Source organism: Dermacentor silvarum, chromosome 1 (assembly GCF_013339745.2).
Source record: "Dermacentor silvarum isolate Dsil-2018 chromosome 1, BIME_Dsil_1.4, whole genome shotgun sequence".
In the NCBI taxonomy this organism is placed as follows: Eukaryota; Metazoa; Arthropoda; class Arachnida; order Ixodida; family Ixodidae; genus Dermacentor; species Dermacentor silvarum.
Genome location: NC_051154.1, coordinates 440,830,640 through 440,856,320, shown reverse-complemented (window position 1 = coordinate 440,856,320; position 25,681 = coordinate 440,830,640). Strand labels below are relative to the sequence as shown.

At 46.9% G+C, this 25,681-nt stretch overlaps 1 protein-coding gene across 3 annotated transcripts in view; it reads right to left on the bottom strand.

The window, feature by feature from the left end:
- Window positions 1–11,356: 11,356 nt before the first annotated feature.
- Window positions 11,357–25,681, bottom strand: part of LOC119437725 (heparan-alpha-glucosaminide N-acetyltransferase-like) — a 207,045-nt gene continuing 192,720 nt past the window's right edge. The window contains exons 16-17 of one of the 3 annotated variants that reach the window (XR_005189505.2): window positions 16,953–17,298; window positions 11,361–14,065 (exon numbers count right to left, since the gene is read on the bottom strand). Coding sequence is in view for 2 of the 3 variants with exons in the window: in XM_037704697.2 (XP_037560625.1) it covers window positions 17,123–17,298 (176 nt within the window). In the remaining variant the exon portion in view is untranslated. Of the gene's footprint in view, window positions 17,299–25,681 lie in introns of all 3 variants that reach the window. The other 2 variants (XM_037704697.2, XM_037704698.2) reach the window with 2 other exon arrangements.

Sequence of the window (25,681 nt, the reverse complement as noted above, 5' to 3'; positions counted from 1 at the left end):
GGAGGATTCACCTGCTGCCTTCCTTCATGGGTGCTACAACAACAGCACAAAAGACAAAGGCTTCGGATTCTATGTTTCCTAAAGAGCATAGAGTTTCTCACTATAACACCTAGAGGGTAATGTGGCGCTACCGTCTATGCAAGTTTCTTAAAGGGCAATGTGCCGTCATGGGAACGATAGGATATGTGTCTGTGAGGCTTGTGTTGGCTGGTGTTGCATGAGGCTTTGTCTAAAATGTGGATGTGGCTACACAAATAACACGTTCCTGAAATAAAATCTACATGAAAAGCTTTCATTCACCCATATTACATCTCAATAAAGTTTACCCACCTACAATGCAGGATCAAGCGAAGAAAAGCAAGAACAGACAAGTTGTTCCAAAGCGAGCGAGAATCTTGTCATCTGTCCGCTAACTTTAGCGGCCAGCTGATACTTTTTATGCTTCATATAATTGTACATCCAATAATGTGCCCTAATAATAAAAGAAAACAAGCTTTTGTGTAATAAAAAAGCTAAAACAGCTTTTTACGTGCTGTTTTAGCTGAAAATAAATCATTGTGACAGACGGAACGGTGCTAGCCAGGCACGTCTTCAAGGCTTTCAGGCTCTCCGAGAACGATGCCAATCCAAAGTCGCAATATACCAGCATTCCCATGAATACCACAGCGCAGCAGCGCCAGTTTTCCCTCTAGGATATAGTGAGAAACTATGCTAAAGAGTGAAGGCTTCGAGAGATGTGGATCCAACGGATTAATAGGTGGAACTGGTAATACACAGTGCGAGAAGAAACACGGGGATGAATGGCGACTGCATTTCGATGGGGGGCAAAATGCAATAACACCCATGTGCTTATATTTAGGCGCATGTTAAAGAACCCCAGGTGGTCCCAATTATTCTGGAGTCCCCCACTTTGGCATGCCTCATAATTGGATCGTGGTTTTGGTGCGTAAAACCCCATAATTTAATTTTAATTTAACATTTTTTAATCATTTGTGAGCCTCATTTATATTTGGAATATGTATTTTTACTGGTGTTTTCTTTTTGTAATCAAAACCAACTCTCCCCTGTAATGCCCTTGAGCCCTGAGGGTATTGTAAATAAATAGTGTTACAACACTAAAACACATGGCTTTCTTTTTTTATTTGGCACATGGCTTTTGGGCTAGGCTAAGCACTACCAAGTCATCCCCATCATTTCCCAGAATTTATTGAATATTAATCGATTAGCTATCGAATGGCTATCGCAAGGTATTGGCCACATATTTGGGCTAGGCTGAGCACTACCAAGTCATCCCCAGCATTTTCCGAAAGTCATTGATTATTGATCGATTAGGTAATAATCGATAGGCTATCGCAAGGTATTGGCTACGTATTAGGTGTAAGCTAAGCACTACCAAGTCATCCCCAGCATTTTATAGAATTTATTGATTATTGATCAATTATCGATTTGCTGTTGATTGGCTATCGATTAACTATCGATGACTGACTAAGCTTAAGCAGTCCCAACCATGCTTAGCTAGACCTAGCGAGGCTCAGTTTCACTAGTTCACAGGGGTATGTGCCATTGCGCTTGGACTCTTTCTTCACTACCGCCAGGATCGGCCCACAATTTTTGTCCGTAACGGACGGACTAATGGCTGGCTTAAACAGCTCCGCTGTTAAAGACACCACCTAGCTTACTTAAGAACTCCAAGATATCGCTGTTACCAAAGTCTGCGAGTCGTGCGCGAAACCCATCTAGGTAAGCATCATTAGGGCACGGCACTGCATTTCGAACTTGTCCTTAATAGGTATACAAATCCTATTATGCCCATCGCTAAGCAAACATAACGTTGCAGTCACTGAGATGCACGTATGCAAAAATAGTAATGCAAAACGACCTCGTACATCAGCATGTACTACATACAAAGCTCAAACAAATACAATACTCAACGCACAATCAGTGGGTAACTGACATGAAAGAGCAGCAGGCACTTTTCAACGTTCGCCTCGCATGCTGCAGTCAACAGCCGATGTAATTTCTTAAAATACATGACGAATTTTTCTCGCTGCTGGATTCGCAGAGTTGTCTGGGAAGCTATAGTCAGAGGAGGAGAAATGAACGTTTATTGTTAGAAACAGCGAGAAAGTGTTCTTTCTTCGCCCTAGGTGGGCGGCTCTCTCAGTCCATAAAGCCGTTGGTTAATGCCGCAGCCCAGGCCCAGTCCACCAGACTTTGCTGATCCTCCTGGCTCTGTGCCGTTAACATTGCCTCCCACGTTTCTTCGGTGGCTTGTATCGGTTCTGAGGCATCGTCTCAGTGTGGGCACACCAACACCATGTGTTGGAGGATGTCTGGTACATCACAATATCGGCATAGGTATGAGAATTCAGTGGGGTGCATCCGGTGCCTGATGATTCCATGGACATACGTATTCGTTTGTAGTCTGCGGAGGGTGGTGGCTTCTTCCTTGTTTAATTTTGGATGTGGTAAAGGATATTCTCTTCTTTCGAGTCGGTAATGTTGCAGTATTACGGCGTAGTTGATGGGAATGTCCTCCACCCTCGTCGATTTCCGGATCCCGTGCGGCAGGAAATCCCAGCTAGTATGCTCACGGGAGACAGCATGTGCTGCTTCATTTCTTGCCAGGTGTTCGTGGCCTGGGGTCTATATGATGTAGGTTTCGGGTAGTTCTTGGCGTTTTGATAGCTCGTTTAGAATTTTCATGGCTGTGGCAGAGATTTGGCCTTTTTACAAGTTTCTACATGCCATTTGCGAGTCGCTCAAGATGATTGCTGTGTCCTTGCATGTGGCGATGCCGAGGATGATGGCCACTTCCTCCGCCGTTTCTAGATTTCTGGCCGATATGGTGGCAGCGACTAGCTCATTCCCTTTGTTGTTGGTCACATAATTGCATAGGGTCTTCTACCTGGGTATTTTGCCGCATCTGTATATCTCATGTTGGGGTTCCTTGAGTATTTCTTGCTTAGCGCTCGAACTCTTACTTGTCTTCTGTCTTTGTGGCATGTTGCATGCATGTTTCGAGGTATTGGAGCGACAGAGATAGAGTCACGGAGAAGTGGCGGCAATCGGGCTTTCACGTCTGAGTCTGCTATAAAGTTTTCGCTGTTTGCGAGTTTGCGAAGTACTGCTCTTCCTGTTTGAGTCCGCCTAAGGCGTTCCAGCTGGCTGGCCCTGTGCGCTTCACTCATTTCTTCCCAGGTGTTATGGAGGCCAAGTTTGAGTAGTGTCGTGGTTGAGGTCGTACTGGGAAGTGCTAGTGCACTCTTGATTGCCTTTCTGATGACGATGTTGAGTTTTTCAATTTCAGCTTTCTTGAGGAGTAGATACGGGGTGCCACGTGTGATCCGGCTTATAAGGAGTGCTTGGATAATTTGGACGGTTTCTTGCTCTTTGAGTCCTCTTCTTTGAGTGGTTATACGCCTAATGAGATGAGTTACTTGTGTTAGGGTCTTCTGAAGCTTCGGAAGTGTAGCTGCGCCAGAACCATCTTTATGTAGTGTGAGGCCAAGGACGCGGAGGGAGTCAACTTGAGGTATATCGATTCCATTGAGTGTGACGTTGGGATCTGGGTCGACGTAGGCTGGTGGTCTTCCCCGTGTCCTTGCCTTGAGTATAAGTAGCTCTGATTTTTCGGGGGTGCACTGGAGACCGCATCTTGATAGGTACTGTTCTATCAGATCGATTGCCTCTTGGAGGGTAGTTTGCTGTCAGCCGGTTGTCAACGCTTTTGTCCATAATGTTATATCGTCGGCGTATATTGCATGGCTTAAATCTTCGATGTCATCGAGTTGTTGCGGGAGCTTAATCATAGCGAGGTTGAACAGCAAAGGTGAAATGACTGACCATTGTGGAGTGCCTTTGTTGGGCATTTCGAATTTGTCGCTTTGGATGTTGCCGATGCCCACCGTAGCCGTGTGATCCTTGAGAAAGTCCTTTCCGTATTGGTAGGTCCGGATTCTGCAGTTTGTGTCTTGGAGATTCTGGAGGATTGCATCATGCTTCACATTATCGAAGGCTCCTTTTACATCTATTGCTAAAATAGCGAACTTTTTGTGGCGTTCTAGGTAGTCCAAGAGGTCTTCCTTGAGCTGTAAGAGTATATCTTGTGCTGAGAGGAGCTGTCAGAAGCCAAACATTGTGTCAGGCATGAGTCCCGAATCTTCGAGGTATGTGGTGAGGCGATCATGAACCATGTGTTCGAGAAGCTTTCCAGCGCAGGAGATGGGCCGCAGGTTGCCGACTTGTAGTGGCTTGTTGGGTTTTGGAATCATAATGACTTCTGCGTGCTTCCATTCTGCCGGGAGCTCACGTTCTTCCTGGCAGTTATTCATGTAGTCAAAGAGTCCATTTAGGGCCTTGTCTTGGAGGTTTCGTAGGATCCTGTTGGTCACCTTGTCATTTCCTGGTGACGTGATACAGATCAATTTGGCAAGAGCGGCGTGGAGTTCAGGAAGCGTAAAAGGGCTGTCGAGGGTCAGGTTTGGTTCGCCTTTGTACGGTCAGGTTTGGTTCACCTTTGTATGGTCGGGGATCGGAGACCTTGGGGGCATTGTCTCCGACAAGTTTACGCTTGATTTCTTCAGTTCCTGGATGGGAGTGAATGATTTTCTTGAGGTCATGTCTTTGTTGGGTCTTGGTTCTGGTGGTAGCTAGAAGGGCTCGCAGTATATGCCAGGTTTTCTTTGTGCTGAGTGTGCCTTGAAGTTGGTCGCACAGGTTATGCCAGTTCTGACTGCCGAGTTTATGTCCGTATTCTTCTGCTTGCTTTGTTATGTGAGCGGTCCGTTTCTGCAGTTTGTGGTTATGTTTCATCTTTTTCCACCGCCTCAGTAGGCCTCTTCTGGCATCCCAAAGATGTAGGAGATGAGAGTCTATGACCGGTGTGTCCATTGTGAGTTAGATGACTTTAGTGTGCTTCTCCGCTGTCTTGACCACTTCGGTGAGCCACTCTTGAATATTTTTGATGTTTTCTTCCATGTCATGCTCTCTAAAGGCCTTCCAGTCTGTCAGCCTTGCCGTTCCGGTTCTGCTTGGCTTCTTATGGTGCAGGATTTCAAGCTGAAGGATGTGGTGATCACTGCCGAGATTTTCTTCCAGTCGGGTCCATTCGGCCTTGGAGATACCTATTGTAAAAGTGAGGTCGGGATTTGCATCCCTGGATACACTGTTGCCTATTCGAGTCTTTAGTTTAGGATCATTCCAGAGGGTGAGTTGATTCTGTTGTGCTGATTCACGCTCCTTTCTTGGTCGTGTGCTGGTAACCCCATGATGTGTGGGGGGCATAAAAATCCCCCATAATTACAAGTTTATGGCCTTTAGATAGCCTTCTGGCTTCTGTGATAAACTTTACAAAGTCGGATAACGGATCCCTGGGTGGACTATATAAGCATAGGACATATAGACTGGTGTGTCTTCTTCTGAGGTAGCACTACCACTAGGGTGTGTTCCACGGTTGTTCCCTAGATTGTGTGATCTTGTGTGGTGAGATTTTTCTTCGTCAGGATGGCTGTTGTCCGAGATCCGGAGTGTGTATCATATCCCTGTATGCGTAGATTGGTCTGATAAGTTTCTTGGATAGCGATGATATCTGGTTGTTCCTGTTTGGTCAGTTCCTGGAGGTTTCTTCTTTTGGTTCGTATAGAGCGACAGTTCCATTTCCACAGCTTCATTGGAAGTTGTGGGAATCTCTTCTTGGGATTACTCGCCATCTTGATCAATATCGTTGTTATCACCCCAGGCCATGGATTCCGGCCTGGCAGCATTATGGAGGTCTTTACGTGCTTTCTTGCGAGCCATGTGTCATATGTAAGAGGCGAAAAAGAAGAGGAGCACGTGAAGCACGGTGTTCGGAACAGCACGAGCTCTCGAGGCGCGTGAGCCGAGGCGTAATCGAGGGATGAACGGCGCTGTCCGTGGATTATCGATGTGGCTCCGGGCCAGGAAGGTTGCATCGCCAGCTATGCTCTGGCGACGGGAGACTTGGGGGTCTGGCTGAGTCCATGACGTTGGCCGTCCAAGGTGTGGCCGTCGACCTCGGCAAGTTCGAGTGAGGCTCCTGGACTGGCTGCAGCCTCTCACGGCAGGACCGGGCACCCCAGAGAGGATCCCCCTTCTATGGCAGACCGGCACGTTCGATTCTCCTCGGACGCCACGTCGGCACTCAAGAAGTTGCGACGCATCCCGACGCTAGGCCTATCCAGGTGGGCCTAAGCAACTGACGAAGAATTACTGAAGAATTACTGACGAGTTCATCACCGACGAAGTACCGACAAGCACACCACCGATAAAAGAGACGACGCGTTGACGGCAAGGCAGAGACGACTACAGAATCGACGAGAGCGCTGAACTCTGAGAAAAAGGGCCAACGAGCTTCGGACTCGGACAAACATGCAACGACGAGCGCAGCAAGGCGATTCTTATTCGTAGCGTCTCAGCCATAGTACAGGGTTGCCTGACTTTGGGGGACTAGCCACCACAGCAAAGCGTACGCGTGAATTAGAACTTGTTTAGTGTATTGAGCTTTAAGTTGTACTTGTATTTATTCGCTATGTTTTAGTGTGCTTGATTTTTAGTTTGAGGTTTTTTTGGTTTTGGGAGTTTGCGTGTAATTAAAAATTTGTTTGCTGTGTCGCCACCCGTCTTCCTTCTCCATCTCTTTTACCACCCGCACGCCCCCGAGATCGGTGACAAAAAACATCACACCGTGTCAGTGTTGTTGAGTAGCTTTTCTACTGTGGCTTTCGTTATGTTGTTCTGCTTAGCATATAGGACATGAAGTTGCTGAGGTCTTGGAGGGTAGCATGGATAGGGGCAAGCTGAGTGGTGATGTGTTGCTGGAGCTGTTGTGTTATTTCCTTTGCAAAAGTGGTCATGGACTCCTGTATCTGCTTCCGGACCTCCATTGTTACAATTTCCTTGATTCGTTCTTCCGTAAGGGGTGGTGGGATGTTTGGCATTCCTTGAGGTTTTGAGGCTTGATTGGCGGTGTCTTGTTCTTTGCACCTTTGTATGAGCTTGTCAATGAGGGCTTGTTGATTTTGGAGTTGTGCTCGCAGATCTCGTTCAGTTTCCGTGGGTTCTTGTGCTCGTGTGTTTCCCCCTGCGGCATCTGCATACGTGACTCGCTTTTGTGGGTTGTGGGTACGTAATCTGGACCGTGATCTTGACCGGGTTCTTTCGTCTGCTAGACCACCTGTTGATTTGGAGTCACTTCTGGATCTTCCTGGACTGTGTAGTGAGGTACTGCTTGATTTGGATAGTGCAGGAAAGTCGGAGTCAGAATTTGAGTTCCATCTGCGTTGCTGCTCTTGGTTCTTGTTTTCCCAATGCAGTCTGATCTTGTATGATGGTGGATTTGGTTTGAGTTTATGTCGGCACTCCTTTCCTGCTGTCTCATGGGGTTGTTGACAGATTTTACAGCTGGGTTGGCAGTCATGATCTTCCTGTCGATTTTCCATCCCGCATATATAGCAGAAGTTGATAAGGGGTTTCAGGCAGATATCTTGGCGGTGCCCTAGTTCCCCGCAGGCTCTGCAGTATTGCACGGATTTCCTGTATGGTTTGCAGTGGTAGTCACAGCATTTATATATGATGTTGTATGGGAAGTGCGCGGTCTGTCGAAGTAGATGAGTGCTGTTGACGATCTTCCCAGCATGCGTGCTGCGAGAACCGTGTACCTTGCATACTCGTAGCCCTTGAAGTAGTTCTTCGCTCGTTCCTGGCGGGATGTTGTAGATTACGCCCTTGCTGATGCCCTCTGGTGTCTTGACATTTTCTTTAGCTTCGTAAATGGATCCTCCAAGCTGGATGTTGGTGATCTTGAGGAGCATGTCGTACGCTATTGTGATGTGTTTTTCGTCACCGATCTGGGAGGCGTGCGGGTGTTATGTGAGATGGAGAGGGAACACGGATGGCAACACAGCAAACAGATTTTTTAATAACACGCACACTCAAAACTAAAAATCAAGCACACCCAAGCACACTACGGGAAGAAATACTAATGAAAATACAAACTAAAGTACAAAGCCTGATGTACAAAACATTCTACTTGGCGCCTATGCGCGTCCGTGGCGGCTAACTCCTCAAAGTCAGGCAACCCTGTCTTATCTCTGATACGCTACAAATAAGAGTCACCTTGCTGCGTTTGTCGTTGCACGTTTGTCTGAGTCCGAAGCTCGTCGGCCCTTTTTCTCCAGCAGTAGGTGTTCTCGTTGATGCTATAGTCGCTTTTGCCTTGTTGTCGGCGCGTCGTCCCTTTATCAGTAGGGAGCTCGCCGGTACTTGGTCGGAGATGAGCTCGTCAGCAATGGTGGTCGCCGTAGCTTAGGCCTACCTGCCTAGGCCTAACGTCGGGACGCGTCGCTACTTCTTCAAGAGTGCCGACGTGGCGTCCCGAGGAGAATCAATCGTGCCGGTCTGCCGCAGAAAGGGGAGCCTCTCTGGGGTGCCTGGTCCTGCCGTGAGAAGCTGCCGCTCGTCCAGGAGCCTCGCCCGAACTTGCCGAGGTCGACGGCCACGCCTTGGACGGCCAACGTCACGGACTCGGCCAGACCCCCAAGTCTCCCGTCGCCAGTGCGGTGCTGGCGATGCGACCTTCCTGGCCCGGAACCACGTCGATAATCCTCAGACAGCGCCGTTCATCCCTCGATTACGGCTCGGCTCACGCGCCTCGCGCGGTTCAGAACGCTCCGCTCACATCGTCTTTGTCTTCTTTTATGGCGCCGCCGGCGTCTTACTCATGACAGCTATGTCTTTGTTTGGTGTACTTGCGATGATTATATTCTCGACATGTTGCACGTGAATCCGGATGTTCTCATAAAAGTCTTTTTGGAACAACTTGCTAGCTCAGCCGATGGCATGTGTCACTGCTACCAATGTCTATTTGCAGAGTTGTAATCCTGCCTTTGGTCTGTAGATGATCTTCGTGTCGTCCACTGGCAAAGGCGGAAGTCTCGGTTTCCTATAATGTGGCATGTTTCCCGCAAGAGGTTTTGTTGCTCCGGCTTGCTGCACTCGTTGGTCTGCTTCCTCGGCTGTGGGTTTTATATGCACCCGAGTCGTCTTTCCTCTCCTCTCCCATGTGTGCCATTTTTCCTAGATGTTTATCGCCTTCCCACTGTTCTCGTCATATGTCCACTCTGCTTCCAGTTGTTGCTGCTCTTTTATCATCTCCACATGCATTTCAACGCTGTTATTTTCCTGGTTCAGTTCCTGTGCAGTTGTTGCTGTGTCGGATGCGTCAGTCATTGATACTTGGCGGGAGCGCCGAGTCGCTCTCGAAGAGAGCGAGCGGCAGCTCATGAGCCATGGGACATGGGTCACGCGCGTTCGGCTGGCCACTTTTGTAGGGCTAGCTCTGTTAGGGTGGCGTGAAACCTTCAAAAGGCAAAAAATTACGGTAATTCCATGTACCGCTCATAAACTTGATATCCTTCGGTTCCACTTTCCTTGCCGATTCAGGTACAACTTTAGCAAGCAGCGGCATTTGCCCCTCAAAGGCGGATGCACACGAGCCTCCACCAATAGGCGCGCACTTCAGGTGACGTCATGAGCCGGATGGCCGGCGACCTCGCTGACGGAGAACATGCTTAACATGGCCACCCTCGCTTCGAACTGGGCTGAGTCGCATCAGCTATGTGCGTCTCCCTTCGCCAGAGTGAATTTGAATTGTTTGTGGTGGTCTGTCATGCCAGAAATATTATTGTGAGCTTACAATACACAATTGTGCCACGTGCGTTAATGATGTTTTATATTTGTTCTCTTATTCGGATTATTGTGTGAGCCAGATAACCAAAATAAACAATGCAACCACATGAATATGCTTTGGCATGCAAGGTGCTAACAGTGGCTGTCAGTTTCGTGTTGACTTCTGCGATTTCACCAGCACTGGCTATGACATGACTGTGATTTCCAGCGCAGGCTGCTAACAGAGCCATAAAGCGTGTTCCTACTTCTGCTATTTCACTATGGGGCGCATCAAACTCGACGGTGGCTGCCTGAATGAGCATTTTGTTTTTCAGTGGGCGCATCGGCCAAGATAAACCTCAAAGGGTGCAAACCTTTCTTAGGGTGCACTCTAAAAGAAGTTGCACATTTTGGAGCTAATCTTGTTCTCAAACAATAATCGTTATCATTCTCACCTATCAGTGTGCCAGGGCGCACTTGCGTATGGCTTTTCACCTATCTACACGGCCTCGCACACCGTCCATGGTTATCCTGTTATGTGCAATTATTATCATTACCTTGAAGGTTTTTTCTTTCTTTAACGCTGTGTGTCCGGTACTTACAGGTCACGAACAGCATGCGCATTTAGGAAAGAAACATGGTCACGCACGTTACCAGCATGATGAATAGCATGATGTATCAGTGTCACATTCTCGGCATTCTCGGCAGGAAGTAGCGAGCACAGAGTTTTTCATAAAGGAAATGCAAGTGAGACAGAAACGTGTAAACTTTTTTTTTGAGTGACCAGCTTGGCTTGGTTGGACTGCAGTCAGCAAGCCAGTGTACCGATCCCACGCGGTGACACCGATCACACACTTGTATATTCACAACAGTGGAGCACGCGTGTAATTTATTGTTGTTCCCATGCCTTGTATCAGCACGGAAAGATGTCGATGGGTCATGAAAATCCACAGTTGGCTCTTTGCTGGCTCATTGGAGGCACTGCACTCGAGTTTCCTTCGCAGACCTGATCGCAATTTTTTTTTCTGCCGATATCTGCGTGTATGCTTTTAGCAAATATTAGATGCAACGAATTAGATGTAACAATATTTTCGTGGCCGATGCGACTTCGTTACAACGAGGTTTGACATAGTTGGTTAGTGTAACTAAAATGTACTTTATTCAATTTGGGTGCGATATATGCCCTACTTCACACTGCGGACAAGAAACAGCTATACCCATAGTGTCTACTACCTAAAATGTGTAGGTGCTATTGTGTCTGGTCAGCTAGAGTGCACAGTGTCAGTGTATTATTGGCACCAAGGCTCCGTAAAACTAGCGTCTTCACAAGATTTCTATGGCAGTTCTTGAGTAACTACTTAAGTGACTCTGCCAGTTTCCATGAGATGCTGCAGGTACATGCATGCCTTACAACATATAGAAACTACGTTGCAGCAACTCGCTGTTACTGATCAGCATACTAGTAGGTTTCTCAACATCACTGCAAAACCTTGTCCAAATTTTCAAGAAGCTTATTCCTTTGTTTATTCCTTTAGCAAATCAAAGCAATCGACCCTGGAATTTGGCAAGTATGGCATGTTTTTCAGTGTTTTAGTCAAACCAAAAATGTCGGTAGCCTAGCTAATATGTGTTATAGTGGATAGTATCAGTTGCACCACTTCAATATAAGAACGTTTATTATGACAAAGACGCGAAACGAGAAACAAAACTTCCCTATTGAGTGAACAAGAATAATCATAATACAGAACATATATTGCAAAATTCAGTTTATTCAGAAGAACAGGCTATAACAGGAGAAGCCTAAGTCATACTGAAATAGCTAAATATATCTTTCGATTCCATATGCTTTTCAGTATATATATATAAATTCTTCATAAACTTTAAACATCTGTATCAGCTGACACACAACTGAGCTCCATGGTGCAACATACGGTTGTAAGAAAAAGCCAAACAAATCAAATTTCAAAAGAATTTGGAAAGCAGCAAGTCACAGCCCATAATGCAGACTGACAAGAGACACACATGCAAAAATTTTGTGAACTGACGCACACGATACTTCTTAACACTGTAGCCAAGATTAGGATTGGGACACACAGGAGATGAAACAGGTGAAAAAGCATTAGACTTACAGTCACAACTTCCCATGAACGTAATAGCCACAAGGCAGTTGCAGTGCTATAGGTAATGTGACAACAATTGCAATAAGAATATTCGTTTCACACTTTGGGCAATGAGAAATGTCTTGAATGGGAATAAAACCTGGCAGGCTTTAGATAACAGTATTTTACGCGTTAATCACACAGCAGTATACAATAAAGAGCACTCGAATCTGCTGCCAACATTCTGAAATTGTGGTGGAATAAAGTTCTTGCAGTCTCTGGCATCAACAGCATAAACAAAAAGATTTCAAGGCAAGCACTACTGCCTACCATGGCACTACTCAACAAGATTGACACCTGTTTTAACTACCGACAGAATGCTTTCTTGGTAAAAACAACAATCTGGCAGTAAAATGTTGTACGCTCAAGTGAAACTGCAGTTGAAAGACATAGCACACCCACATATGGCAGTGTTAGGCATAAAAATAGCAGCTATTGCAAAAGATACAGACACAAGCTCGGTATATGGTGCTAAGTACATTTAGTCTCTGCAGTATAAAAAAAACTGTGCATAGAACATTTCAAGCAGCAGCAAACTTAAGGTTTACACCAGAGCAATGTCAAAATAAAATAAAAAGCTCAATTTGTCCAGCAACACTGTAGCACCCTTTCATGATCTAGTCAGTCAACACACAGGAAGACAGAAACAAACGAACATAAGAAAGTAAAAAAAATAGCTGCAGTGAAAAAATACAGCAAGGTCTGGTCTCTCTCATGGACTCTCTTATTCTACGGGAAGCTCTGCTCGAAGTATCAGCAAAAGCACCACACAAGTTTTAACCAGTTACTTTTTCTCTTCCAAGAGCAAGTATTCCCCATTATCTTGAGCTCAACAGTTCTGCACAATGCACAATACACTATTCAGCACGAGACTTAAAGAGTAAACAGCAGCTTAACTATACCAGGTGAGAGCTTTTGGGTGTTCGAGCAGGCCATAAAATATCTCAACTGCCACATATTGTACACTCTAACATTTTTGAAATTCCAACTTTACAGTCCCAGTGCTGCAAACGGAGATAGGCTAGGGTGTATTCAGAATACCGAAGCGACACCCTAAACTGCATCACATGTGCAGCATTTAAACCTTTCATGAGAGTTCACTAAGTCTTCCGAGCACACATGGCTTAGTGCAAGTTTAAGAAAGCTCAAGTACTTAATCTGCTTGCCTTGAACCATTCTAAAAGTTACGTCTTACTTTTTACTCTTTTCCTCTCTTCTGCACAGATACAAAAACTTTCATGCAGCAAATTACAGTTAGACTATTTGGTGTACCTAGCTACAGCCCAACTGATGGAGCAGCCAACATAAAAACAGACTGCAGCATTCCCATGCATTTAATTAAGAGAACCACATGGAAAGTCTCAGCAGTCAAATTCAAATGTCTATTATTCTATGCAATGAAAGAAAAGAAGGAAAAAATAGAGAACGAAAAATTTTATGCCTGCTGCTGTGTGTGTGGGCTCTACATAATGAAAGGAGGAATAAGACTTTTAATGTGGCTAACAAAAAATTAACATCACCTTTAAGTAAAACGGCCTATAGCAGAGTTGATAAGACTGCCATTACAACACAAACTACTACTTGCAGGTTTTACATGACCAGATGAGTGGTATTTGGCACCAGAAACATGAAAAATACACTAAGCAAACAAGTCATTCAGTTATTATAAGAGTGCACTATGACTGCAATCCTGAAATGACCAGAGACAGCCTGGAATTGTGACACAAAGCACAAGCCTATTTGATAGAACTTGGCCGCACATTGAGGCAAAACAAAGGCCTCTTTCTCTTGTATATATGCAGAGCCAACTAAAACGGAAAATGCAGCACCGATCCCAAACCTCAAGAGCATGCCACAGCGCAACAGATACACACCAATGTGCACCACCTATGAGACCATTGCAGTTTTTGCTTGCTACTGACAGTGTACTGCCTTCCTAAATAACACTATACATTCAAACAATGCAACTAGCTATTCTATTTATGGTGAGAATGGAGTTCAAAATATGTTTGAGGGTCGTGGTGTCATTTTCGAGTCACCAACTGCTGGGTGGCACAAGTCACACTGCTGCTTCACAGCATACTCTTGCACACCACCATTATGGCGATTTGCATCTTTGATGACATGCAAAACCTGTGGTGCCTGGTGAGCGTTTTTACTTCCATGTAGTAAAACAGTCGAGCTTGCTGTACAAAATGCTTGCCGAGTGTTCCTTGCATCTGTAAGTAAGGCAGAAGACCTTGCTGTGAGAGATACCATTCTTCCTAGCTGCTTATATACAACAGTCATTCAGCATAGATAACTAGTAATTGCTACTGTTCACTAAACACTAACCTTGTTAATGGGCCAATGCACTGTTAGATACCAAAGAAACAAGCAAAGAGTGAAATAAAAAAGCTCAAGATCCTACACTTATTTTGCACTTGCCTTCTGATGCTTTGCATATTACGAAGTGTAGCCCCATTTACCAGCATTCCATATTGACTGGTTGGATAAAGCAAAAAAAAAACCTACAATAAGAGGCTAACAGAGGAGTTACCTGTACCTGTAAGTTCCAAGTCTGTGGCCCTGGTGATCAGCACCTCCACACAATTACTGTCATAATCCATAGTAGTTGCAACATGTCATAAGGTAGTGCGAAAACGTATGACACATCTGAGAGAAATGTCACAAGGGGTCTTTCAGCTGACCAGCGCACATTCAAAACAATGAAGACGAACAAATACAACAGGGACGAAAGCACAGATTTAGCACTTTGTCCCTGTCACTTCATCAGTCTGCATCTTTTTTCCAATGTACACTAGCCTACTGAAAGTATGGATTACCAATACACCCAACTGTACTCTCTCACAAGGGATCTTAAGTCCCAAAGAAGCATCACACTCCCTCAGCATTTTCCACCACTTCCTTCTTTCTACAAAGGTACTATGGCAGTCAGCTGAAGCTATATGCATTATTGAAAAGCTATGAATTGAGAGCAGTGGCCTGCCATAATGAACCAAGCAATGCCACCCATATGTACTGGCGCTTCTGCCTCTGAAGACACAATAAAGCAACAGAAGGTATTCGGGAGCACACCTTGTTTCCCTTCTATTCAAGGATGGGAAATTTACTGTCCAATAAAAACTGTACATGTGACTTGAGTACTACATAAATTGCACAATTCTCAAAATGACGAAGACAGTTATGTCAGAGTCATCAACTGTGGGGCTAGATGAGGCGCACATTTTTCCACACTGCTCTCAAGTATTCAATGTGCTTGTCCTGGGGTGTGCCCTGGCTGTGACTTTTAACTTGCAGCTCACACTGATCTTGGCAGTACCTCTGAACAAGACTGTAACTCAATGCATGCCGTTCAGCCAGCACATCTTTGTACAGCTGCTGTCAAAAGTTTCAAAGCCAGTGAATGTGTAGATTCTGGCTCTCCTAAGCCTCCGAGTGCTGAACATGCTACAGGAGCACATCAACAGGGCTTGGTAACGTATCTTGTGACTCACAGAGCAGATTTGGAACTTATAATAAAGATTTTACATGCACACAAGGATATGAACCTGAGCCAGGGCAAGTACTAGAACACTGGTAGAACAGCAGGAAGACGAAGCTCAAAAATACACAGCTTACATCAGACAAGCCTAACTCATGAGCAACTCATCAGGACGTAAGTCATAAGGACTACATTTTGTTACACTCTTTCTGGAATACTGACTTCAACATTCCAGGGTAATGGTTTTAAAAAGTGGACCTTTGCAGGAATACTGGCACTAAACATTTTGTCACCTTTTCTTCTTTCTATAATAGCTAGCTGTTGACCCAGTGACAACAGGATCAAGCCTCAAATCTAGCACTCAAAAAAAGTATTGTCCTTTACAGTGACAAGTTCAAAATGCCCACAGGGTGCAGCAAAGCATCAGGCTAGTGGTGACACAATGGCATTCAAAGGTAGTGATAACTTGGTATTACAATTCGTGTGTGTCAGTCAACCCAGTCTCTTTAACTTAGGCAACACCTTGACCATACCAACGGAAACTGAATGTGCATTCAACGTGAGATAAGGGGACCAACTGAGAAGGGAAAAAAGGTATGGGGGACAGGCTAAGTCCTGGAAAAGCAATTCCGGTGAACCCTCTATACCAGGGTGGAATCCGAGGCAACATCAACTGGGGCACAAAGGAAAACATTTGATGGTACAGGAATTGGCTGCGTGGTGGTTGGCAGCGTGGTACAAGACCACTATACAACACCAACTTGTAAGTGTGTTAGCGGTTCATGCTACCATGTGCTCACCACCGCCTACTGCCTTGATGTCACTTGTGGCCCGAAGTCATGCTGCACGTGGTGCATTTATTGAACTGGTTGATTTAGGATGACATAAGTATGTTTAGCACAATGGATAAATTCGAAGTATGTTTAGCACAACAGATGAATTCAGGATTCGGGCCAAGAACACTGGGTTGATGGCTGTCTATTAGAGCTAAAGTGGGACGAAAAGCCCGCGTCAATTCTCCTTTAAGGTGTACACTTCACAATGTACAAAATTTTTATACCATATTGGAGCCAAGGACCTTTGTGCAAATGGGTGAAATTTGCATTCCAGCATTGACAGTGGCATTCATCTACTGAACTGAACACAGGATTTTGTCTAGCTTTTAGCTTTACCATATGGCAATTTTGGTTGACATCACCCTCCATGTTTTTTCAAGTGCATTCTCTCTTAATTGTTTTGCATGTCAAAACACATTCCTGTGGTCCAGAACATTCCACATGTGGAACTGCTTTCATACCAGTATGAAGTAACCAATGGAGCATGAACCAGGTCAAAAATTTTACAGAGGAGTGTCCTGTACGACTGAGAAGAGGCGTGACCTGTACCACAAACTGCGCTAGCACACCTGCCAGATATACACCATAATTCTTTCTCTTTCTTTGTACTTTTCTGAAAACAGCAAGAATGTGCAGTGTGAGCACATTCTCTGTAAATAAGCTTTAGGTAGCATGCAAATTCAAGGTCACAATGCAACTGTTATCCAAGTACAACCATCCTAGTATATTTTTGTACATGTATAGATACTTCATGCGCCTTAGGTTACGAATGCCCTGGATACCCACCTCTGGCAATATGCCGCAATGTAGCCATTTGGAAGTGCCCACATGTAAATATTTGTGGCGTGATACACTACACAAAATATTTGCACACCAACACATTCACAATGACAGACACGGAAACTTCAGGGTGATAGAGTCCGTGCTGTGCAGCAACCACGGAGGAGGAGATTCCTTCAGGCGGAGATGAACAGCTTTCTGCGGAACATCAGCCATGCAAAGACCACCCAGAGTGCAGTGCCCCAGAGGTTCATAAAGAGGTAGCACCAGTGTGACTCCGGGCACTGCCATGCCCATGGGAATACGCCATGCATGATCTCGTGCCCCATATACACGGCCAAGGAGTTCATGCCTGCGCACATGGAAAAAAGAAGGGTGCATCACAATACGCCATGCATGATCTCATGCCCCATATACACGGTCAAGGAGTTCATGCCTGCGCACATGATAAAAAGAAGGGTGCATCACATTCCTAGCTACTGACCTACCCATAATGTCCCCATTAATCAATGACACCTCTGCAACAAGGCAACGCAACCCGGACAGAAGATTACTAGATGTTGACAAACTGCAAATAACTACAAGTTTTCCTGATCAGTTTAATCCAAGTGCTAACTGATTTAACCCCTGCAACAGGCCAATTCATCTCAAGAACCATAGAGATTATACCAACTGCTATTTCAATCCAAGGGGCACTCAATTTCATAAAACCATCGCTCAATAATGCAATTCAATCCAAGCACACGTAAATTTAAAGGAATGCTAACAAGACATTTTCGACCCGATTTTTTTTTTTTTTAGTGGGGGCAAGGTAAATGAAGGTCCTAGAAACATACTGGCAAGTGCTATAACAATTTGCTACAACAATTGCTTATACAAACAAGTTTCAGTTTTGGCACCCAGGAGGTGGTGGATGTGTCATGATGACAAAAGCTGACAGATGAGACGTTTGCAGCATTCTTTTCCGTTTTTGATTAATATCGTCCTACCTATCCCCATTGCCACACAATGCTTAATACATGGCTTCCCATATGATGCAATAACAATATTGGAATCTTCAGAATAGTGTTTGCCTGAGCTCGTTGGTTGCACATAGCACAAATGGTTTCCAGCAGAACGTACTGACACGGACAGAAAGGGACGACACACACTGGACTAGCAACTGAATGCTTATTATTGGTTTCCAGGGGCGTAGCCAGGGGGGGGGATGGGGGGGTTCAACCCCCCCCCCCCCCGAAATTTTTTCCGCAACCCCCCCCACCCCACTTACCCACCTTTTGCTCTCGTCGTTTCGCACTGACATAATTCATGAAACCGGTGCTACTATCACAATTTCATTCCTGGGCGCTTCCGTTTGGGTTGGTAATTTACAGCAAATCATGTCTGCATATGGAAAAAAAACTGTCACGGTGTTTGTCAAGGCCTTGAAACTTTGTGAAGTTTTGGGCGAGAATGTGGCGGCCGCATTCTGAAGCAACGAATGCGGCAGCCGCATTTTAGATGATGGCGAAAACGCTCGAGGCCCATTTACTTAGATTTAGGTGCACGTTAAAGACCCCAGGTGGTCGAAATCTCCGGTATACATTTCCGCCGCTTCCCTTCAGGTGCCGGTTAGGCCGCGCTCGCGCGGGATCTTAGGCTGCGTTCACACTTGGTCTCGAAGATGTCGAAAGCGGCAAAATCTTGCAAAAATCCGCCCGCCTAGGTGGCAAAACAGGCAGAAAAACAGGCTGCGAGCCAAATCGGTCTCGGGCCGATTTTTTCGCCATGGCGAAGCGGAAACGCGGCGGAAAGTCGTTCTGCTTCACTGGAAGCTACACTAGCATGTAAACAACCGGTCGTAAAATTGAACATGGCGCCAAAAGTGTAGGCTGTAATGCTGATCGACGCGATCAAGAACCAGCCCTTGCTCTACGACAAGAGTGGCACTAAAACGTACTGTCAGCAATACTCGCGATAGTATTCAACGTCGCGCGACCGGAGGTGCGGCAACGAAGCCTTGGCGTGACCCAACTTCTCGCGCTTTTGCAAAGCCAGGCGAACCCACCACCGCAGTTTCCGAGGTGTCCGCGTCTTCCGTTTATTGATTGTCCATTTCTAGAAAAAAAGTAGGTAGAAGTATAAAAGCCATTTCTTCTTTCACTTCCATGGCAGACGCTAGTTAGGCAGATTCCTCGTTGGCGCTCCATAATTCTCCTCGCACGTGTACGGTATGTTGCAGAAGTCGCGGGGTGCTTTTCTCGTCGCGACGGTAGATTAGGAGCGTAGGTCTCACGTAGGACGCGCAGGCTTTGGCGAACCCCAACACAAGGGCCAGCCCGGGTTTTAGCTGTGGTGTTCCCGTTGCCCCTTTGGTGTCCTGGAGGCGCCGACAATAAGAAAATGAAATGTTATTACAACTTGTAAATAAAAGCTATTAAAGAAATATTATCACGCCTAGGCACCAACCTGTGACTCAGCGCTACCGCGCCCATGTGAAGAGAATTATGGAACGCCAACGAGGAATTTACCGAAGGTCGCAGATGACACGCGAAGTTGCGTAAAATGATCACTTTTGATGACGGTACGTGGGTCAAAGAATGAACGTACCGCTCGAAATACTGCGATAATGAGCGCCACCACGCCGACAAACGTACGCAGACTAGATTGATCTGGACGAAAACGGCAGCGGCGGCGGTAGCAAAACAAATGTGAACAACTTGGACAGGCGCGGAAAAAATTTTCCGGCCGCTTTGGCCTTTCCGCCCGCTTGCCGCTTCCAAGTAGGAAAACGTCTCTTGTTTGCGATTGCGCCCCTACGGAAGGCTGGTAATTACTGTTGTGTTGTTGAATCCCAAACCAGCAATTACGGAAGGCTGGTAGTTGCTGTTGTGTTGTGGAATCCCAAACCAGCAATGTACACATGAAGGGGTTGATGACAACAGTGAAATTCCACCGACTCGCAACAGAATGCACGAAACAGCCGACAAGCATGAATTACTGCTGTGCGCAGTAGAGCGTAAGTAAATTCTTGTTGCAGGCGCTGACAGTTCTCGTCGGAGTTCACGCGTCCTGAGAAATTGATTATGTGCACTATGCACTGAACAAGACCATAGTTCATTCCTGCATCACTAGTACACCAATCAGTCGAGATTCTGTGAGGTACAAGGCCGCTTCCTGTTTGCACCGGCGTAAGTGAAGTAGAAATGAGTTGCACGCACTACTTCAAATGCGTAGACATGCCATATCTATGCTGTGTGGTGAAATATTCTGTACAATTCTGAATCTGTTGACGTAAAGGCAAAGGACGGCTGCACGCTCGCACACAGTGGAAGACACAGCAGCCCATGCACTTGCCGCAGGAAATGCAACCCTGGGAGCAGGGTTGCAGGGAGCAGGGCGACAAAAGCTTCGAAAAAAAAAAGCCTTACGCGTTTTTGCGCGTATTTAAGTTTTCTAGATGCAAAGACGCAGTGAACAAGCTATTGCTATGGGAGTAGGTATAGCCTGGTCACACGTGCATTTTCACGCGTATAGCCGTCCTTGACTTGTGAAACGCACTTCGCCCCGACGAGGAGGACGCCATCTACACTTAACGGAAATTAACAATTATTAATGTCTTCTCCGATCGCACGGGTCGTCTCAATGGTGCGTTTTCGAAGACTGGTCCATTCAGTGGCGCGATGAGAGACCGTTGCTCCAAACGCCCACTGTACCTGTCCTACTTACTGTATTTACTGAGCTTACTTTACTTTTTACTTAATTTCTTCACAAGCACACGCACACGCGAGGGGGGGGGGTCTCATGTCTTTGATATATATGTATAGAGTCTGCTTAAACTACCGATATCTATTTTCGATCACGTGACGTAGAGGAAAGCGGAAGCTTGCCCTCCCCCCCCCCCCCCCGGTCGGGCCGGTGAACCCCCCCCGAAAAAAATTTCTGGCTACGCCCCTGTTGGTTTCCCACACTTTTTATAGCACAAGACAGCCAATGCTTCATTTTTCTTCTTTTCTCATGCCGGTTATCCGTCTCTTAGGGTGAAATATTGTCTTTGTGCAAGTAGCTTTTTTTTTGTTACAGTAGAACCCCGCTGTTACATTTTTCACGGGACCGTAAAAAAAATCGTAAGAGCCAGGAAACGCAAGAGCCAGGAAACAGGAAAAATTGAGAAATGGGAGTAGTGTTGAACTCCACACAATATTATTTTAATTCTTACGTGCGACAAAAAGTAGTTTCGCCCGACAGCCGATGCATCGATTGCGATGAGCTATACCAAGTAAGAATAGCAGTTTTATCGTCTGTATAAAGTTGTAAATATTCCGTTATTAACTAATTAACAAACATGGTGTCAGTGCCCACAGGCAAACATGAACACATCACACTCGATGAGCACGGACACGTGCAGTTAAGCGCCGCTGCAGAAGCGAGCGAAGTGACCTTCGTGCTGTTGTCTATCACTTCAACCCAAACTGAGCGCCAAGAACACGCAGCACGCACAAAGCCACGAGCTGCCGACGCACCTACACTGCGTAGAATCTGCCCCCACGCAGATCGCTTTCAATATACGGCCTGCGGGACCGCACGCCGCCGCGCAGTATGATGCCAGAGCACAACGCTGCCCGCTATCACATACAGCATACGGCGCGCGGCGACATATGCTGTATGTGCGAGTGAAAGCGCGCGAGGGGAGCCGACGACTGCGTCTCGCGCGCGAAAGAAAGCATACGGCGCGCGGCGACGGCGTTATCGCCCTTGGACTTTATACGGTACATCTATGAGCCAAAACCAATTTTAGGGCCGCAACGCGTCATAGACATCCCCTTTAGATAGCAAAAGCGGATATCAAAGGCCATACTTTTGCTGGCGGAAACCGAAAATACGTAATAAATGTCGCCCCCAGCACTTTGGGCGGCCAATGCCATCGTCAAGCAACCAAGCCAAGCGACATGAAAAGTCAAAATGGCCGCTCGGGCCGGCGCAGTGGGGCAGTTCGCAACGTATGATGCGGGAACGGTACCACAGTTGCGACGTAACAGCGGGGTTACCAATGCATTGGGTTCTATGGGAGCTGTGCCGGGACCGGCCGAAAACGACGTGACAGCCGGGAAAACGCAGCACCCCCGGAACGTAACAGCGGGGTTCTACTGTAGTAGTATCGATGGTGTACTATGCATGATTGCTCGTTTCTGTCAATAGCCATGGCTTCTAAAATTTCGCGGGTAAAGCTTTTCTTTACTTTTCCTAAAACCTTGATGTCGTAAAAGTGTATGGTGCAATGGTGCTGGTGATGAAAAGCGAGATGCTCAGCGGAGATTCCTTCTAAAGGTGCTGCATGCTCTGTTGTCCTGTGATAGACACACCTGTTTAGAGACACCTGTGATAGAGCCCTGTTTGTACAATATATGTTCGGCCACATGATAAAGGTATGTCATATATCACCCTTGTCTTGCAGGTAGTGTACTATTTCTGGTGGTTTATTGTGCATTGCTTATTTTTCTGGCCATTATTGAGTCGCGCAGATGATGGTAACAAGAACTTAATTTGGTCCTGAGAAACTGTGACCCGGGGGAGCCGAAGGCTCCCTCAGGTCAAGTCGGTGGCTCCGCCCACGATGGCACCGGGAGGTGAAGTCTCATTGCGATGTCGTGGGCCCTCTGGATTGCCTGGAGCTGGATGTGGTACTTGTTGCTTCTGAGGAATTCCTTCCACCGTTCCTTGATGGCAAGTGTAGTTTTCTAGGGCTGGGTACAGCCAGGGCATGTGGTTGGCTCTGCATTTGGGGCACGACTGCGGGAAGTCTGGGTCTATCCTGCTAAGAGACCGTGGAGTGGGGTATGTGCGGGTTTGTAGCATTCTGAGCGTGCTAGCTTGTGGTTTGTTTTGTTTCGGGTGGGGAGGAGAGCCACCTCCTTTCCAAGCGGTAGTGTGAGACGATTTCATGAATGGTGCACACTGGGCTTTTCTGGATGCAAGCCTCGTTACGAGGATGGCCGTTGTCGGCTGCACGGGTCATGAAATCGCGCGCCAACCTGCGCGCCCATTTGTTGGGGTTGCAGCCGTGTAGTTGGACCGAGTCCCCCAGGTGGGCTGGGAACCATGAAATGTGGGAATAGGTGGATCGCTGTGGCCACAGATTACGCCACGCGCTACGCCATCACCCGAGCGCTCCCTACAAGCTGCGCCACAGATGTTGCCGATTTTCTTCTACGCGACATGATTTTATTACATGGAGCTCCGCGACAACTTCTCACAGACTGTGGCCGGACATTCCTGTCACAAGTTATCGCGGACATCCTGCAGTCCTGTGCCACAAGGCACAAGCTATCCACGTCATACCATCCGCAAACGAATGGCCTCACGGAGCGTCTTAATCGCACTCTCACAGACATGCTCGCGAAGCATGTCTCTTCCGACCACACTGACTGGGACCTCGCTCTACCGTTTGTCACCTTTGCGTATAATTCCTTGCGCCACGACACAGCCGGTTATTCGCCATTTTTCCTTCTGTTCGGCCGAGAACCGGCACTGCCCCTCGACACAAGCATCCCTGTTCACGCAGCACCCACCAGTGAATATGCACTTGACGCCGTCGCCCGCGCTGCCCACGCCAGGGAAATTGCCCGTGGCCGCCTTCTGCACTCCCAAGAGAGTTAACGGCGTTTGTACGACCAGCGACACCGCGACGTGCACTTCCCGCCTGGTTCTTTGGTGCTTCTATGGTCTCCGTCGCGTCAGGTCGGCCTGTCAGAAAAACTGCTGTCTCGTTACACAGGCCCCTACCGAGTGATTCGTGCCGTGACTCCCGTCACCTACGAGATCGCCCCTGACGCCCCATCTGCTTCCCAGTCCAGTGATATCGTGCACGTTACACGACTGAAGCAGTATCACCCTCCCAGTGATGACATTTAGACGCTCCGGGACGTCGCTTCTGCCGCCAGGGGATTATGCCACACGCGTGTGGTATTTGGTTGTTTGAACGAGGCGCGCGGGCGCCTAGACGAAGAAGACGAACTGCTCTGGGCTCTCGAGCTATCGGCTGATCTGGCCAGCGCTGCAGCTACCTTTTATAAATATACTTGTAAATAGTCTCCTGTACTTAATTCTTCGTTCGCGTAACAATATGCTTCCACGCCGATGAAATTAGTGAGCTTGTTCATCGCAATCTTATTTGCCCATTTCGATACACTCGCTGCCAAAAAGGACCTAATGGCTGTAAGCGAGAGGGGGAAATGTGTGCTGTGTACGGCCAGGGCGACAGCCGCCTCCTCCGCCTCATGAACAGAATTGGTGTGCACAGAGGCCGCATTACCCAGATTGCCTTTTGCATCCACTACCGATAGGACGAATTCGTCTCTGCTGTTGTATCTAGCGGCGTTTACGAATAGAGCGTGTAGTTGAGACCACCTGTTGAGTGATCTGTTTGAGGATTGCCTGAGTTCTCGCGTGTCTCCTACCCTCGTTGTATACTGGGTGAATGTTGCGCGAAATTTGCTCGACCTTGATTAGGGAACTAACGTTTTTAGGTAGGCAGACTCGTGCAGATAGTCCAATTACTTCTGGTCCCGCCAAAGGACATCGAGCCCAACAGCCCAGTGTCGTCCAGCAAGGCCCACGCCATTTAATTTCTGGACGCACAGCAGCGCGTGATCGCCAAAGACCACGTGGTTGACGACGGCCAATCGAAGCACCCTTTTGCGCTACATGTGCACACTTAGTCATGCACCGCCACAACCGCAGAACGTCATCGTTCCGCATGAGGACTCCATGATGCCCTCCAGCCGAGTTCGCCAACCTGACGTGCTCTGCTCGAAGACGAGGATACACCTATTCCTGCTCCCAACCATCACCTGGACCTTATCATCGAGAGTGAAGCAGGGACTTATCAATGTTGTCAATGACAAAATAAATACAATATCGGTTGTCCTCACCGAATTTATGATGAAGCTGTAGCTGGGATTTACGACTTGGATGGTGCTGGGGCCATAGATCATGCTGTTGCTATCACGGCAACACTACACCGGTCTGGCCATGTTGCTGCTGCCGGCTGTAGTTTGGTGATGCCATCCTTATCTGGGCAAAACGACACCGGTTCGGCAATGTAATGCCATTGCTATCTAGGCCACATGACACCAGTCAGGCAACGGAGTTGCTGCCAGCTGGAGTTGGTGGGCAGTTGCACCGGACTGATGGTGCAAGTTCAAAGAGGATGCCTAGTAGTCTGGAGAGAGACACACCTTTGTTTCTGACAGCATTTCTATGTTATGGCAGCAACTGGGTGACCCAGAGGTTGTAGTCATTGCTCATGCACCGTGCACCTTCGGACTCCCTAGGACCACTTGATACTCCCACCATGGCGCTTACAGTGTGCTGCTGTGAATTGACGTGTTGCCAATGGACAGACGAAGGCCATTCCAGTAGCATTATGTCAAGTGCTTTTCATCAACATTTAAGTAAAGAAAGTAATGTGTATTTTGGCAGCTCTCGAAAGGCTATAGCGTGCACTATAACGTGACCAAGCGTCACTGTGCACGGTGTTTTACAGTTCAATGCATAAAGAAGTCTTTTGAAGGTTGTGGAGTGCATGCAGGCAAATTAGTAGTAACATTATTAGCACTATTTACTTGTTAAACATTACCAACATATTTTTTAAATTTCCATCAGAACACACTTGTCTCGTAAATGGACAGTGATAAAGTTCTTTCAGTGCCAGGGGCAACAATGATAGCATTAAATGTTTCAAGAACGTAAAAAGA